Below are 18,180 nucleotides of genomic sequence, written 5' to 3' on the forward strand. Positions count from 1 at the left end.
TATGTATTTAGATAGCCATGCCTTTAATAGACCCTTCAGACAAGGGTTGGTTCCAGTGCCGGATTTATGTATAGGCTAAGTAGGCTGAAGCCTAGGGCCTCTAAGTCTAGGGGGCCTCACCAACCTGCCCTCTCCCCAGTGCCACAGTCTCCCCTCTCCCCAAATTGCAAACCGAAGACTTCATGCAAGGGCAGGGCAACTCAGGCTATGAGACTCAGGGCTAGCCAGTGGGGCCCAATCTGAAGCAGTGGGGCGCAACTTGATTTTTTTTTTGGTAGGGCCCCAGTTCACAGCCAAAGTCTGCAAAATCTTATAGATATAAATAAAATCCATCTAGATTGCCCTGGTGCAGGGACCCCCTTAGGAGCGGCCTGCGGGGCCCAATTTGGCCCAATTGCTCCAATTGCCTTAAGGTCAGCCTTGATGAGACTGTGCAGGGGTTGGACTGACAAGCCCTGCACCTTCTAGGTCCCTGGTGTCACCATTCAGTGTACTGCTGTGCAGATAATGGAGAAAGCTCATAAATTGTATCCCTTCTGGCATCCTGGCCAACTCTATTATGCTGGTGTAAACCCTGATGCACCAGAAGCCCAGAATAGCAGCAAATAAAATCCGCTCATACGTCAGCAACTGATAAGACTTGTCAACCAGTTCTTCCAAATTCTTCCTAAATTATAAAGCTCCAAAATACAGGCCAAAAGAGAACAGGTCTGGGAAAAGTAAGGCATACAATGGACACCACCAGTGAAAAGGCCCTGCTCCGTGTAACTCCTGCCCTGTCATTTGATAGAGTGCCCACTTGCCCTCCTTCTTGACATGGATGCTCGCTATTGGAGTCTCCCGGTCCAGTACAAAGACCATAAGAAGGGAGAGCAGGGACCTTGAAGTTCCCAACAGTTGTTAATCAAGCAAGCAAGCAAGCATGCAAGCACACATGTCACCTTTGTCACAGTCAGGACATATGTCCTGTCCAGGCCTGCACCCAATCTTGTTTTTGTACAATCTTGTTTGTTCTCAGTAACCAAAATTATATTATCAACATATACAAACAGAAAAGTTGTTTTCCTTCTTTTGCAACGAATCGTAGAAAACAAAGTGGCACTAAACAGACTCTCCTCCCTGGAAGAGAGGGGAGTGGTTGTGGGCGGGAGACCGAGCTCCGCCCCTGGTAGGGGGCATTAGCCCCCTCCCCTCCTCCCTGGCTGGCACCCACGCCCACCGGAGGTGACCAACCAGGTGCCTCCGGGGGCGTGTGTAGCAGCTTAATGCTGTGGTGCCAGCTCCGCCTCCTCCTCATTCGTCGTCGTCCCTCAGCGAGTCACCCACCCTCCACTCCCATTTAGCTCAGGGTATAGGTTTTTGGCCTTGCTATGGACCTTAGGTTGGTCGCCCTGGTTGGCTGGGGGGTCTGGTAGGAATTTTTCCATTTGGCATTAGGCCTTTTGGTTTTTTCACCTACCTCGTAGCAATCGTCACAACTTTTGTGGTATTGGTGGGTAGGTTAGGCATTGGATTCATGTGTTGTGCTGTGTCAAGGGCTAAGTGTGGCCATCGCCTATGCTATCTACCGTGGGTTATTCCGTTAAAGGAATCTGGCGGTCGTGTATTCCGTCCGATGCCTGCTTGGCGGGAGGCCATGGCACGACCCTCGGTGACATCAGGGGGTGAGCCTATAGTTGGATGAGCATCAACAGGCTCCACCTACTGTTGAATAAACCCACCACCTATAGTCATCCAATGCCTAAGCCAATACCTTTTCACTGCTGTAATCAATAAAGTTGTGGCCTTTTCTTGCCCATTAACCTTATATCATGTGTCCTTGTGTATTTATTTCACATAGCGGGGTCGGGCCCTCGATCCACAAAGAAAAGTTCCAGGGTGGCAACAGAAAGCAAACTAAAAATGCTTTTGCAGTTTATCAAAACTATCCAGCAATATCAAGTTATAGGAAAACTGGTGCTATTAACAGTAATCCTTCTGGCTGGTTAATTGGTTTGGCAACTTCCATGCACATGACGTGTAATATTTTTTCTGAGAAAAATTATAATTTTTTTCTCAGAAGTCTTTTTGTTGTATCTTTCTTCTGGAGTTTGGCCAGACATAGCAAAATCTTTGTTACAAATACTTCTTTGTTGGATCCAGTTTCTGTAGAAGGAAGACATTGGGTAGAGATTTATAAGATATTTTATCAAAGTTTCAGGCATCCAAGACTCTGTGCAAGTAATAATTGGACTTTGAAGGCTTGCATCCAGAATAGTCTTGAAGATGATAGGCAGTTAGAGTGGCTGTGAGATGTTCATGAATTCAGGCTGACAGGACATTGTTAGGCCAAATCTATATCACTATGTTCCTATATTTCACCTATAAAAATAGTACAGGGCAAGATGAACCAAAGCAGATTGCCTAAGGACCAATGCTACCTATAATTGTTTGCTTACCTTTTTTAGAGAGCAGCAGAGATTGGAGTCATTTTCTTCTGTTAGCTAAGGGAGTAAGTATCAGTCCACTATGGAAGCTTCATAACCATAACAAAAAAGTATTCTAACTGAGTCCAATACAGCAGTTCAGGGTGGCATAAAGGTAACATGCAGAATCAGCATAGGTTTCAAGGCAGAGTTTCATTTGTTTTCACTGCCACTATTTAATTGAACTGGAATATAGATATTTATGTTTAGCTTGTATTTCTAATGTCTGAAGCATCTTTTGAAGGATAGACTCTCTTCTGGGTCTTTCAAAACAACTGATGAGCAGTTAGACAAAAGCTACTGAAATGTCCAGGATTTTTTTGGTTTCTAAGCTTTGTTGAGTAATCATGCTGATTTTTGCTGCTTGGCTAGCAATATTTTATCAGGGGCATTTGACTGATAATCCATAAATGTCATAAGTTTTTATAGAATCCTTTTAGGTTTACAAGTGGAACTTATGAATGAACAAAGCCAAGATTGCTGAATCTGTTACACTTTTCTGTCTCTGTGCTGTGCATACAGCCAAGGCTTTATTATCAACACTATCTTCTCCAGTGTCTGTGAAGAGTATTCAATTGCATCTCAGTATCTTGGGTTAACTTACACAGCTTCTCTCATTGCAATGAGTTTTTCTTATATTTTTAAATAAAGTATCTTTGCTCACTTGGCCAGCCAGTCAAGAGCAAAACAGAACCTTGAAAAGAATATTAAAGTATCTGGTTCATTTAATTCAATTTGATGTAGAGGTGTCTTTGTTGAGTTAGCTGGTCCTGATGGCTAAGAAAATTCTTTACTGGCAATAACTGAGTTGGGATCAACTATTATTCAAGAACAATACTTGTTCAAGAAATAGTTTTCCACATCCTTAACAACATTGTTTGGTTCTTGCATTAGATGGAAAAACATACTGAGAGCATCATTTCCAACAGCATCTCAGGATACTTTAGGTTATTGCAGGCATTTTCCTTGTTCCTACCTTTGGCTTCAGCATTAGAATCAATGACATTGATTTCTCTATGATGACTTCCTGGATAAAAGCATGCAGTGCACTTTCTCCATAATTAGCACCAAATCTCCTTGTGGCTTTCTTCCTGTTCCTGGTCAGGCAACTTCAGCGAAGCCACATTATGGTTTTCTACTACTTCTTCCTTTGGAGCTTGCACCACACAAAAGACAACGGCAGAAAAAGTCCATAGCTTCAGGCTGTATTGCCTCTCCTGTGAAATCTCTGTGGTCTTCTCAGGTGGGGTGACTGTCTCCCCACATACTTCCTTCCCCATGTATGCAGTCTTAGATTTGTAAAGGGAACCTGGAGGGATTTTGAGGCAATGGGAGTGATGACACAAATGCAGTAGACCCTTTTCTCTTCCTCCTCCTCCAACTTCACACAAAAGAGATGAGAGCCAGTCACAAAGATTACCCTCCATGCAATTGATTAATACCTTATTAAAATGGATTGTGTATGGTGGTTTTAAAAAATATCTTGAATTCTTCCTTGAATAGTAAGACTGCTGGTCTTCTTTGTCTGCAGAACAAAAATTATGATGATAGTTTTAGTCTTGCCTAAAATAAACTAAAATATCAATTCATTAGTCTTCTTTGGTGTGAAGGCTATTTACCTCTTATGAACTTACAATATTCCAGCAATATTATAAGGGTGCATAACAGAAGTACTTCAAAAGACATAGGGACAATGATATAATATACTGTTATGATCTTGTGAATATCACATTCCAAAATATAAATATGCTTTCTAAAAGGATAGGTGGCAAAGTATAATAATAATAATAAAGGATTATGCTCTGTAGTACTTAACATTTCAGAGTACAGTGGTGCCTCGCAAGACGAAAAGAATCCGTTCTGTGATTCTCTTCGTCTAGCGTTTTTTTCGTCTTGCGAAGCAAGCCCATTGACGGATTAGCGGATTAGCGCTATTAGCGGCTTTTAGCGGCTTATCGGATCAGCTGATAAGCGACTTAGCGGCTTAGAAAAAGGGGGGGAACCCGCAGGAACTCGCAAGACATTTTCGTCTTGCGAAGCAAGCCCATAGGAGATTTGTTTTGCAAAGCACCTCCAAAACGGAAAACTCTTTCGTCTAGCGAGTTTTCCGTCTTGCGAGGCATTCGTCTTGTGGGGCACCACTGTAGAATCATAGAATGGTAGAGTTGGAAGAGTGATGATCATCTAGTTCAGCCCCATGCAATGCAGGAATAGTAGCATGAGTAAGGGCTCTGCTCTGTAGTTGAGTGAACCAATGTAACAATTTTCCACTTTGTTAGAATCACTTAATTATGGGAACCAATAACTGAGTATAAACCTCAGAATATTTCATAAATATTATTTCTACTATGATTCACTGTACAGTGGTGCCCCGCAAGACGAATGCCTCCCAAGACAAAAAACTCACTAGACGAAAGGGTTTTGCGGTTTTTGAGCTGCTTCGCAAGATGAATTTCCCTATGGGCTTGCTTCGCAAGACGGAAACGTCTTGCAAGTTTGTTTCCTTTTTCTTAACACCGTTAATACAGTTGCGACTTGACTTCGAGGAGCAACTCATAGAACGCGGTGTGGTAGCCTTTTTTGAGGTTTTTGGTGATTTTTGAAACTTTTCCAAAACTTTTCCGACACCGTGCTTTGCAAGACGAAAAATTCGCTAGACGAAAAAACTTGCGGAACGAATTAATTTCGTCTTGCGAGGCACCACTGTACTGTATTGTGGGTGGGATTTGCATTTCTATATAAGAATCAATTTTTGAAACACTCTTAAAATCTTGAGCAAAAATCCTTTCCATACAAAAATCCTGTCATCCTTTTCAAAAGTGCTGAATCCTACTATTTTTGAAAAATAAATATTTCCTGGAGGAAGTTGTATTTCATGTTAAAATACTGCACTGATGTTTAGTAGAATTAGGTGCTCCTGTAGGAACAAAATGTCACCCGACCTCAAGAAAGCAAACTAACAGCTCTCAACTAGATTAAATATCTAGGCAGGAATTTTAGGCTTGAAAGCTACCTAGGAATAAACACCATTGAATACAGTAGGACTGTGGACAGCGAGTAAATAAACAACCACACACAATGCACTATTAAATAAAGTATGTCAGAAAAACTTGTGTGACCTTTCACTTTTAGAAAGAGGCAGGGTGAAGTAGGAAAGTTGAATTAGGAGAGATTACAGTACATTATACCCTGGTTATTAGAGAGTCTCATGTTTGTTTTAGGAAAGAGAAGCAATGCTACTGAAGCAACAGATCTTCCACCAAAAAAATCCCTGTATCTGTGTTAACATTTTTATCTTTCATAAAGCCATCATTTCAGAATTGGTCCATGGTTAATAGAGTTACCGAATCACTGCTACACAAATTATCAAATAAAAACAAGTGTTCCTGTTTCTCCTCCTAGCTTCCATTGTAAAATTAAGAGTGAAGTCTAATAGAACAGTTTGTGTTCATGAATGACTCCAAGAGGAATCAGTTTGGATGCAAACACTGAACTAATGGATGCAAATGACTCTCCCACATATCTTGCTCCTGAATGATCACATTATCCATAACTGCTTGTGCATCTGACTAAAGCTTGTGAGTGTTGTAGAGCTGTTTACCAAGATTCACACAAAGCATTTTCAAATATATGCAGCCATTATTTTTTGATTGCAAAATGTCACTGTGTAGACCTGAAAATATCTGCACCAGCATTACATTATATCAGGGATCGGCAACCTAAGGCCCATGGGCTGGTAGCGGCCCACAAGGCTTGTCTAACCAGCCCATGGCGACCCCTACTGCCCCCCGCCGCCCCTGCCCCCACTCTTACCAGCATGGCATGGTGTGGTGTGGTGCAGGGACAGACTTCCGGGTTGATGGCGCCTGTGTGCATGCACACAGGCACTCCTTCAACCCAGATGTACACCGGAAATAGCGTGTGTGCATGCGCACTCCTCCGACCCAGAAGAGTGTGCGCACACACACACGCTTCAGCCCATCCTCTGATGGACAGAGCATTGACTGGCCCATCCTCGGATAAGGTTGTCAACCTCTGCATTATATCAACAGGCTGGACTTCTTTTGGTTATTACTTCCACCACACAAGTGCTGAATTGACTAGGCGGCATCATATTGCCTGCAATAACTGAATGAGGAAAATCCCAGAGCAGTCATGATGTGGATTATAAGGCCATCAAATGAAAATCAAAGCTGTCGATATAAATTGCTAATGTCCTCACAAGAAAAACTGGCTTTCCTCCATTTACTTTCCATGCTGTGATTTATGAATTGGACATGCAGAAAATTTACAATAAGTTTTTTATAAAAAGAAATCCATCCTTAATTCTGTAAAAATTAAAAGCTGATACAACTCTAATGATATATTGACTAACTGAGTAAGTGCAATGTAAGACTGCCACTCGATAATTAATGGTTCAATGGTAAACATTTTATCAATGGGAACTCCTCTTATATGCTGGCTGCAAACTATGGCCTTCAATTATTCTTCCGTTTCAAATTTTCATGCCAAAAATGTGTTGTCGTCAAAGACAAGAGGTGGTATTCAAGTTTTACTCAGTGTAGACCTACTGAAATTAATAAACCTAATTCAGTAATATTCATTAATTTCTGTGGGTGTATTCTGAGTAATGCTTGTTGACTACCACCCAAGGTAAATTAAAATAGAGATGCCAAGTGATTTGGTAAAGGTCAAACCAAAGGAAGAGGAAAGATCTCAAACTGGTGCTCAAAAAAATTGTAGACCTGGTATGTAATATGGCCAATGCATTTTGGCTTCTAGTATTTTCAGGGGTAACATTAATTTTGCAATGCCTTGTTCCAGTGGCAACTCTGATCTGATAAAACATCATTTGAAAAAGCATATGAAGAATGAACAGCTTGAGAAATTTCCATTGGAAAAAAGTGTGAGAGTGTACGCTGAATATGGGTGTAATTGGCGTATTGTACCCCATAATCAACTTCCAATTTTAAGAACACCAATTTAAGGTGTTCCTGCCTCTTCTTTTTATTTTCCTATTCTTTGGGCCAACTCCTATTTTCTTTTTTTGCTTGTTAAAGCCACCCAATGTTATATTTTATTTATTTTTAATATTTATGAATTGCTCTTCCTCCAAAGGACCTTAGGGCAATGTACAAAACACTAAAAGAAAATCTATCAGCCATCAGTTAAAAAATATTGAAACCCAGTGCCCTATCTACCTATTTTAATTGTCTATTTCTAACATTCTGGAAATGCAACCTAAAAAGTAATCCGGGTTTCAATGTCTTGTTTAGTCTGAATAAAGACTAAAAGAATTCATCAGAGGAGTGTAATTCATCCTACTTATGTTTGATTTTTTAAAAAAAAAAAATCAAAATCCATTAGCATTGTATATAAAATATTGTGTCTACCGACATCTCAGTAACAGTGCGATGAATCTTTCCCACAGTAAATCAAAACAACATACAGAGGCAAGGACCATTTAATTTGACTTACATAATTAGCAAGCAAAACAGTTTTCCTTGAGCCTGTACCTGGAACTTTACAAAACAGTTTCTGTGCATTTGCTTGCAGATACAATTTTTCTTGAACTGTGCATGTACTCATGCAGATGTGGAAGTTGTTGTGCACCCAACCAAATCATGCGTGTGTTTGTCTATGACAACTTGCATGAAGTAGCCTGCTTGTATAATCTACATCAGTTTGTGCAACTTGTTTTTATGAGGGGAAAGAAGTTCCTCATGTGCAAAAGTTGTTTGAAAAAACAAGGGCACTTAAGGCATTCTACAGACTTTCCATAGATTTCTGAGAGTATAGTGATTGTAACACAAACAGAATAGTGTGCAGAAATAAAGGGAGAGGTTTTCTACGTCTCTAACAGCGCTTGCCCATTATCACTTCAAGCAGGAATGTACCCCTGGTAAACATTTAGTGTCGCAAATCTATCTAGTTTGGCATGCCCCATTAAGTCCTTGAAGCCCTCACTGTGTTTTAGACCCTCTGTAGCCATCATTGGCATAAAAATCAGTGACTGTAATGGAAAATGAGACGTCTTTCAAACATTGTGTCTCTTGGCAAAGAAAAACCAATTAAAGCCAATTTATAAAATTGTAAATCTTTTCCTACATGGGATAGTGAGTCAGACCTCTTGTATTCAAATCAAGGGGTCCTTTGGAATAGGCCATCCCAAATGTTTTCTCAATTCTGTTGCAATTCCTTAGGCTGCCAGTCAGTTGAGAATGTGATAAATAAATACGACCTGCAGCATCTAAAATAAACTAGTGTTGGTTGATACGTCCTTGAGAGAACCACTTCTGTTCTTCTAACAGTCACAAGACTGTTGGAATTGTCCTAAAAGAAGTGGATGGAGGAGAAATTTGAGGTATTTATTGCATGAGGATTTTGTTTGTTTGATTCATATCCTGCCCTTCATTACATGTGATCTTTGGGCAAGTCACAGCAATTAAATACACAATGTGTAATTACACAGAGAGAGAATGATGCTGTTGTTGACTAATGACAAAAGGAAGCATCCCCCAGGACCAGGGGAAAGTGTACTAGATGGGCACACCATACTGTCTCTTGCACACACGGCACACAAACATCGCTCCTTCTCTCATAGACCTCAAAGATATGCCTTCCTTCCCCACCCCTACCCCTTACAGACTACTAGGGCCAAGCAATATCTGGTTTTCAACATTGTGATATATCACCAGCTTAACATTGCAATATACCAATATATTACAATGCCTGAAATAACGATAGAGCTGTGTAGTGGCTTTGGCTGGCTTCATGGCTTTCCTTGTATCGTGATTTTTTGCCAGCACCTACTCTTGTGATTTGCTGCCCCTTGCATGAGGCAGGGGTAAGCTGAGCTGTCAGAGTTAACATGGGCTGCAGGAATCGAGAGAAGCATCAGCTGGCTTCATGGTTTTCCCCCATTGTGATTTTTGTGTAGCCCATGCACACAGACACATCACGATATATTGCCAGGTCGAAAATTGTGAAACTGTTATCACGATATGGACTTCAAAGCGGTTTTGGATGATATATTGATATATCACCCAGCCCTAAAGACCACCCGTCTTTCTCTGCCCAATTGCATCTCTCCCTCTGACAGATGACACATGCACACAGACCCCACATACATTATTCTGTCTCTCTCTGGCTAAGCACTTCTCTCTTAATCACAGAGCATACTTGAGCACTCCAATTCAGATAAGCCCCTCCATGGATGTCAGGAATACACAAAGGTCACCAACCTGTCCCTCCTCTTTGTGGAATGTTGATCAGCGCTATAATCAATTTTCTGCCCAGGACTACACATCCATTATCCCAACTATTTTATACACATGCCATTGGATCAGGGCACTTAGCAAAGTGGGCAAAATTATTGCACTCTATTGGCTGACAGCTGCAGCTTTCTAAGTTTTCCTAGTACCAAATACCGGTATATTAAGTAGACAGGCTTCTACTGATGCAGCCAGTTCCCCAGAGGTTGAAATGGAATTCACATTGCCTCAAGACTTCCCTCTGTAATTTTTGCTCTGTGCCCAGCTGCTGTGAGTTATAGTGATTACTGCCAGTGCAGCAATGCTGCCAGTATCCTCCTGCAGCAGTACAACATCATAGGTTGGCTCAGGATGCCATTGCAGTGTACAGGCCATGGCATCCGACTGCAAACAGCCTTTGCTGTATTTGCAAGATCAGCAGCTCATGTTAGCCTGCAAAACAGCTGGGAGCGAATGCAGACATAGTCTGTAAAATCTGGACTAGAATAAGATTCTGACGGAGCTTCTTTGCCTCCAAATTTAACGAGGCTTTGATCTGTAGTTTTGCTCTGCACCCTAAGTGCAGATACTCCCTAAGTTTTGATGCAGATTGTATCGGCCTTGTTCTTTTTTATCGGCTGAATCTATTCTGGCCACAATAAATTATTTCCAAGCACATTTGAAAAGGACAGTGAATGCCTAGTTATGAAAATGATGCCTCTAGAGAAGATGACAGGCTGAACCTTCTGCATCAGAGCCCTTGCATTTTGTGTCCTCTTATCTATTTCGGGTCTTCATTTGCCTAATTACTACTCTGAGGCTGGCAGAGATTTCCCCTGCAGCGCTCAGCAGCTCTGCTGACTGCAGAGACCCTACCTGGCACACAATTTAGTGCGTCAGCATTCTAGATAGAAATGAATGAAAAATCAATCAGGGCAACTGCAGTGGCAGCACATGCAACTCTAACCTACTTTGTGCATGGTTTTCAACATTTCACTGTAGACTCTAAAATGGTAAGTGTACCTGAAATAAAGTATGCCTTTATTGGTCAGTCTCTATGCTCCTTAGGTTTGATGAAGACATTACACCCTATGCTAGTGTGTGTGTGTGTGTGTGTGTGTGTGTGTGTGAGTGTGTGTGTGTGTGTATGTGTGTGTAATACATACTATATCGGAGAGATATAGAACATGATTGTTTAAAGAAAATAAATAGAATAAATTCAACAAACCAAAGTCCACTATGCATTTAAGAATCACAACCATTGCTTATTTTAGCATCTGGAGAAGATGATTGCGTTATTTCAGTTCTTATTATACTTTTAATGGACAAAATTATTCAACTGCAAGCATATCTCAATTAAGCATCAGTTAATAGTCTCTGCAGCTAACTCTCTAATAAGAGGATTAACTTTAAAATGCTGCTTGAAAAGTCACTCACTGCTAACTTTTCAAGCACAGTGGGTTAAATTTTCATAGAGCAATGAGAAAATGATGGGCTGTAACAAGTTGTGCATTGCATCACTGTTAAGCTTTCCAAATTTCACCAGCTTCTTTGTATGTGGTACTCTTACAGTAAAGAAGATTCCTGAGCTATAAAAGATGAAGAGTCTACTTTTCCTGGTGTTGATTTCTTTCTGCTGGGCTGATCATCCTGCTGCCAACTTCACACTGGAGCATGACAGAATTATTCACATCCACGGTAAGTTAAAAAAGGAATTTAAGCTGCGCTTGTGATGTTATGCTGAAATTTTATGACTTGCATCTTTTTTTAAAAAAAAAGAAAAGGATTAGATAGCTTGCTGCTGTGCTGCATTATTGTACTCTGAGCAATGAAACCTGCTTTTAAATCTGAAATGCATTTTTTTCAGTGTGCAATCTAATGACTATTTCTGAGACAGAAACAGTATTTGTTAAAATAAGAGTGCATGCATATTGAAAGAAGCAAGCAAGCAATTAGTTTAGCCAGAAAAGTATTGGCCTTACTGCAGAAAAAATATGATCTAAAACACATCATATAAGCAAAGACTTCCCTTTCACAGGTAAATGACTGTATTAAGACACTGTATTGAAAAATGAGGCATCAGTTGAAAACTCAAGCAGTATAAAAAGTGACTTACCTCAACAAATAGATGCTTTTTCCCATAGCTTTCACTCATATACAGTGGTATGTTGTCCCTCTGCATAATCGTGTATATCCATTTGAATTCTAAAGCTTACAGCTGGCTGTATGAAGCTTTGAGGCTGCAGTGCAATGCAGCTGTTTTTCAGCTCCAGTTTTAGCAGTTGAGGGTCATCCTGTATGAAGCAAGCCAAAACATTTATTTATGCAAAAATGACAGGCAGAATAAAATACTGCCTTTGTATACATCCAATTTTGACAACTTAAATAATGCAGCCCATGGGTGCCATTTAAAGTTTGGAGGTTCCATGCTACTTAAAAAACAACAACCAAAAAATCCCCACAGTGTTTGCACTTTTTATAAGCACGCACCACACTACATTTTGACACCAAGAAGGGTTTAGCATTTGCAGTTCTCTCAGTGAAGATTTCAGGAGCTGAGAGTCTCCAGGCACCAGGCACTATCTTCAAGGTCAAAAAAGAAATTGCACCGGATTGGTGTGGTAATGAAAAGTGACACTGGAAAGGAGTGCAAGATGAGTGGTTAAAAGAAGGTGTAAATCAAAATACAAAAGCAATGGCCTTTTTAGTGTGTATTAACTGGTTCATTCTGAAGAATTTAGCTCTTTCCTTTGCAGGTGTTGTCTAGTTGATAATATTTCTTTTTGGATCATAACTTCATATCAGCACGTGCCTCTTGAGCAAAGGAAACTTTCTAAACACTTGATGTATAACATATTTTTAAATATGTTGCTTTTAATTTGTTAGTGTAGATGTGTTACTTATACCTCAGAGCATGTCCTCACTATGAACTTAAACCATGACCTTCTCTGAAGGAATTAGGGAAGAGGGATGTAATAAAAAGGCTTTGCAAGTGACAGCACTTCTATTTTAATTCTATCAGGAAACCTTGTTGCCTCTTTGTAACGTCCCTTTCAAGCAGCAAACTACTGCTGAACCCTTGGTTAGTAATAAAGCACAAAAGAGCTGCTTCTGAAGGAAACCTACAGCAGTTGGAATTTATCTGGTAGTATTCCCAGCGACAATGCACAGGTTCAAATGCAGAACTTTCAGCATGTCCATAAAACTTTAGTTCTCACTCTATTCAGCCCCAATCCTGTGGCTCAGTCTATATCCTTCCTCCATACAAAGGGCTTCTGAAAAAGAAACAGAGTGGTAGACTTACTCTCTTTACTTTTTTATGATTAACTGTTCATGACTTTCTTGTACACATTGCTAACATTTTAAGCTGCCCACTGACTAACACAGAGGTTCAGCTAAATAAAAGAATCTATTAGGAGAACATTGTGGCCTACCAGGATTCTCAGTTACTGGTCTTTAAGATAACCAAACTTGAATAAGCACATTTCAAAGGAGGACACCAGTGTGAAGCCACTGAAATCCAATTCATCAAGAATACCAGGCACTATGGGTCTAAACAGAAACAATGGTTTCCTGTCCATCAATGTTAATTAACAACATTGTTAAGCAGATTGTGTTATTACTTATCGTTGCTGTTGTGAAGGGACACGGCTTTATTTTAATTGAACTGAATGGACACTGTGTGACATTTTCTGCATTGCATTTCCCCCTAAACTTACTGCTTACAATCCATGGGTGGTGTACCTGGAACTGAGGTTAACACTTTCTGTATCTGATGAAGTGGACACGAAAATTCATGCCATTCACGCCATTAAAATGTGCTAAACTTCAAGGTGCCACTTGTTTGCTAAACAAAAAAAGGGTGTTAAGGGCAGCTTAACACCAGGCAACTAACCAAAAGGAAGTAGATCTTAGTGGAAGGGAGTGTCAGAGAATAATCTAGGGGAGAGTAGCCTTGAACAGTGTGCTAATATGGGGGGGGGGCTGCATGATCAGATGCAAGAGAAGGCAGGGCTTCAGATGTGGTGGAATTATAACCAGTGAATGTTGCAGCAGCACACAACTGAAATCTTCTCTTTAATAATTTGCACCCCTCAGTTTTTAGCATATACCACTTGGTAATTTCCCCAAAGTACTTCTGTAGTGTTGTAGATTCTGAGAGTACTTTGTGACTAGGTTGTAGCCAGTGGTTTTTCATAGCATAATTACAATTATTGTGGGGGTTTTTTGGTTTGTTTGTTTTTTTTCAACAAGATTCAAGTGCCAGTGAGTATTTAATACTAAGGATGGACAGAACAGTCCTATGGTCCAGGCATGTCACATGGCTACTATGCATGGGTAGGACCAGACAAAATAGTCATGACCCAGTTCTCACCTTGCAAAGTCAACAGGGTGTCAACACCTGCAGAAACCAATGCTAATATAGCAATCCCGGCAGACATTCCCACCACCATCCATCTTCTTCAAACTTTCACAGCTGGAAGTTGAAGTAGTGTGTGTGTGAAAGGGCTTTGTAAACATCCCTGCTACAGAGGTCTATGGCATCATGGTGACATCAGGTGATTGACAGTTGGGCTGCTTCACCCAGCACAGGGGGTATAAAGATCTGGTCTTTCCATGAGAAAAGGTTCTCCATCCCTGGTCAAAGGGGAAGTGGGGGGGGGGGACTTTGGCAAGCTTTAAGGGGAATGTAGGTTGGCAAGTTGTAAGGGTTGGAGACGACTTTGGTAAGGAGTGAGGGGACAGGACGGCTTTGGCAACAAGTAAGGAGATGGGTTTTGGGGGCAGGAGTTGGGGTTAGATGGGGCTGGCAGGCAAAGCAAAGTGAGCAGCAATGGCAGCCCCTAGTTAATGTTCATTTGGAGAAATGGGTGGGATAGATTTTTAAAACAACAACAACAGCCTGCCATTTTACACAGTTTGCAGTTGCTAAACTGTGGGTGTGTTAAACAGTTAAAGGATACAATGTCTTTATTTCCTCTTCCATCTATATTTGTATTTACAGATAGGATCAGTTTAATTTGAACTCGGTCTGTTCCATCTGACATCTAGATCTCCAGCTAATGAGAGACTGTGTATCAGAGGCCCCATCTGGCATTAATCCTTACAACAATAATGTGGAGAGTGGGGAGGGAAGTCTGATATGCTTAGGAATAGCAGCATAGACAGAAATAAACTAAGCAAACTGAAGGAAGCCAAATGAATATAAAATGATTTTGCTGACTGGGCATCTGATACCAAAAGATTCTCAGTTCAGAAACATGGCTAAAGAAACCCCTACAAAATTAAAAGCCATGAAGCTGGCCTCCCAAGGGAGGCACTAGCACTTTCCAGGAGAGACACAACCTGCCAGTGTGTGCCTTGACCAAGACATGTGATGGAGTGTCACACACTCACCACACTTGAAATAACTGTGAATGGACTGTGTGATCCATTTCATTGAGCACACTTTCTTCACTTGTCCTACACAGGATATCCTCTTCTTAAAGAACCCCAGAGCAATGTTGAGCTCATCTTTTGAGCCAGGGCACATCTAACAACTAACTGGGTTTAGGCTTCAGCGGCAAGCTAAGAATTCTGCCTGCCCTGCACTCATCTGCCCCCCTTTGGCACCCACCTCTCCTCAGCTCCTCAACTCAATCTAGAGTCAGCATTATGGGGGACCATTTCCAGCCTAGATTAAAATGACTCTAGAAATGCTCCTTAATGACTTTGAGAACCAGGTACACTTACTTGGGAATAAACTTCATTTAAGATGGGGGAAATACATCTGGGTCATTGGGTATGCCACTTAAGATCAATTTATTCTGTTTTATTTCATGTTTCATTTGTGATCCCAAGTAACTCACAGTCTTTTTAAAATTAAAAATGAAAATAGCTTCTGTAAGCAAATGAGAAGATTGGGTGTGGAAAGGTGAATCATGCAATTTTACTTTGTTAGACCCAATTTTCAGGACACTTTTTATATATTAAGGAAAGTTCAGCTTTTTATCATACAGCATCAGTTGTTCCCAATCCTAGCCTGGTTTGCACATCATTTTAAACTATAGTTAAATGAAAGTACTGAGGCATACTGCTGAATTTTTAGGTGCTTCTCTGTTCCTACTATGCTTCTGGGAACTTAGCCATAGCCTGACTTAGAGTTATATCTGAACTCAGGTTTCTGGTGTCTTTCTTCAAACAAACCATGAGAAGTATCCAAGGTTTAGTTTTCATGGTCTGAGGAAAACAAATCACAAGCCCAGGTTTGGATGTAACACTAAGCCAGACTATGGCTTAGTTGACTGTGCAGCAGGAGTGGAGGAGGAGCGAAGCAGTCACAATATCAGCAGTGTGCGCCAGCCTGCTGCATGTTCACCTTTAGTTTTGTTTACCTGTGGTTTAAAGTCCCTCTAACCCGAAAGATCCAGGTTCAAATCCCCAGATAGTCACTATCAGCATAACCTACTTGTTGTGGGGATGAGAAGAGGGGAAAGGTTGAAGCACGTATGCCACCTTGAAATGTTGGTGGAATTGTGAGATAAAAATATAATTGATGGTATTGACTAATTTTTGGTAGAAAGTGCATTGTACATTCATGCAAAGATGTGATGCCTGGATACTTTAGCCCAAACAGCAACCATATTGACTAATGTACTTATTTGAGCAAATGTAATTACTTTAGCCAAACAAAAATCAATTGGATCCAAAATGGTTCATGTTCAAGAACTAAAAAAAGAACAACTTCCAGTCAGCTTTAAATTTTATGATAATATTTGCCTCTCAGTAATGCAAGTTTTTGTTGCAGACGAATAAGTATTATTTCAGGATCCAACTGAACTCAATAGAACTGTCACAATATGCAGGACAGTTGGAAATAAACATTCATTAAATAGCTAACATGGCCATACATATTTGAGCTTGGTACACAAATGAATTCAATCAAAATTACTGATTTATGCTGGTGCTGTTTTTCTGAAGCCAAAATAAATAATAATCAAAAATCCAAGTACTTTGGCTGCACTGGTCTATATATGTCAAACAATAGTGATAAAAAGCATAAGCACGTTATAAACTTACGTGTAAGTTTTATAAAAACTTAATTTTCATGACTTTGCCCAAATAATGTTAGGAATCCATGGTAAAAGGGAATTATCATTAAACTAGTTTAAGGTTTAGATCTACATGGGAGTAAAACCCTCATAAACAGTGGGACTTACCTTCAGGGTAGACATGCATGGGATTGTGCATAACTTGTGTCAGACATACCCTATCAAGAGTTTCTGAGAGAAATGTTCTGTTTCCTCCTACAGGAAAATTCCCAAAATGCAGCAGGTCTAGATGTCTCAGGGATGTGGAAGGTTCCTTTATCTTAAGAAAATGTGGACTGTAATGATTACCTAGCATAGTGTTTATATAAAAAATATAGATTCATTTCATGTATAGACTATTAAAAGTTTTTTCCCCATTTCATTTGTCCACCAACAATCTAGAAGTGTTTGGGAAACTTTATATCTTAATCTCAAAGTGTGACAGTTTTCATATCAGCTTGTCTCTTTTATATACGTCGAACATAAATATGGGTTGAAAATTTTTTTATGCAAAGCAGCAATCCCTGGAGCTTTTACTTTGTCACATTTCTTGTAGCACAGTCTTTTCCTCTGATGCTAAAAATTTCATTAACCCAAATTGTTTTATAAGTATAGTAGTAGATAAATATATGTGACTTCTGCTTCTCTCCCCCCCCCACCCAAAAAAAACCCATGTCATAAATGGGCATGCATGGGTACATGGAATGAAGAACTGCAGAATTGCTCATCTTTTAGAAACCAGTCTGAACGCTTTGTAGTCTAATTCCCAGACATATATCATGCTGCTTTCATTCCTTATTCCCATCAAATATACTTTTCCTGCTGTTTTATTGTTTCCTTGCTAATCTGGTGTGCAGATTTCTAGCCTCTCTCTCTGTAACTGAATATGGAACACTATTTAAGTGACTACCAGCTTTAGATGCCTCCCCACTCCAGGTCCTAAATCGAGAATGTGGAACTTGTTGTTCTCCAGATGTTTGGACTATAAAGCCCATTATCCCTTACCATTGCCCGTGCTGGCTAGGGCTGATGCGAACTGTAGTCAAACAATATGTGGAACGCCACATGTTCCTCATCCCTCTCCTAAATTAAGAAACTTTTTTCAGGAGTCAGTTTCTCAGTGGTACATGTGAGAGCCACATGTATGTGCTTTTTCCTCCGTAACAAAAACACTTCCTTTTCAACCATTTTCAGGCTGCAGTGAGATCACCATTTCTTTTACAGCATGAGGATGTGTGATGATTCACTGGCTTGTCTTCCCCAGTATATGTAATGCTAAGAGACAGTTGTATCTGCAGCCAGGGTTTTTGTTTTCTTTGCAAAATATGTAAGAGAACAGGGATCAAAAGGGCACTGGAGGAGAGTTACTCTACCAGCTGGGCTGTGTCATTT

The 18,180-nt window shown here is 40.3% G+C and overlaps 1 protein-coding gene and 1 long non-coding RNA gene across 4 annotated transcripts in view; one reads left to right on the forward strand and one right to left on the reverse strand.

Moving 5' to 3' along the window:
- The window catches only part of HAPLN1 (hyaluronan and proteoglycan link protein 1), a 62,517-nt gene that overhangs the window by 27,070 nt on the left and 17,267 nt on the right, over positions 1-18,180 (forward strand). For 2 of the 3 annotated variants that reach the window (XM_083465510.1, XM_083465508.1), the window contains one exon: positions 11,291-11,416. In XM_083465510.1, the coding sequence (XP_083321636.1) occupies positions 11,317-11,416 (100 nt within the window). In that variant the 5' untranslated portion in view covers positions 11,291-11,316. Of the gene's footprint in view, positions 1-10,645; positions 10,732-11,290; positions 11,417-18,180 lie in introns of those variants that run through there. The other variant, XM_083465509.1, reaches the window with a different exon arrangement.
- LOC310688778 lies at positions 1,869-12,296 on the reverse strand. The gene is made up of 3 exons (XR_014517172.1): positions 12,209-12,296; positions 11,835-12,012; positions 1,869-3,990 (listed from the first exon to the last, which is right to left on the reverse strand). It is a non-coding gene; the product is annotated as an uncharacterized lncRNA (long non-coding RNA).

The sequence above is a fragment of the Podarcis liolepis genome, assembly GCF_965112155.1.
Source record: "Podarcis liolepis genome assembly, chromosome: 11".
Classification (NCBI taxonomy): Eukaryota; Metazoa; Chordata; class Lepidosauria; order Squamata; family Lacertidae; genus Podarcis; species Podarcis liolepis.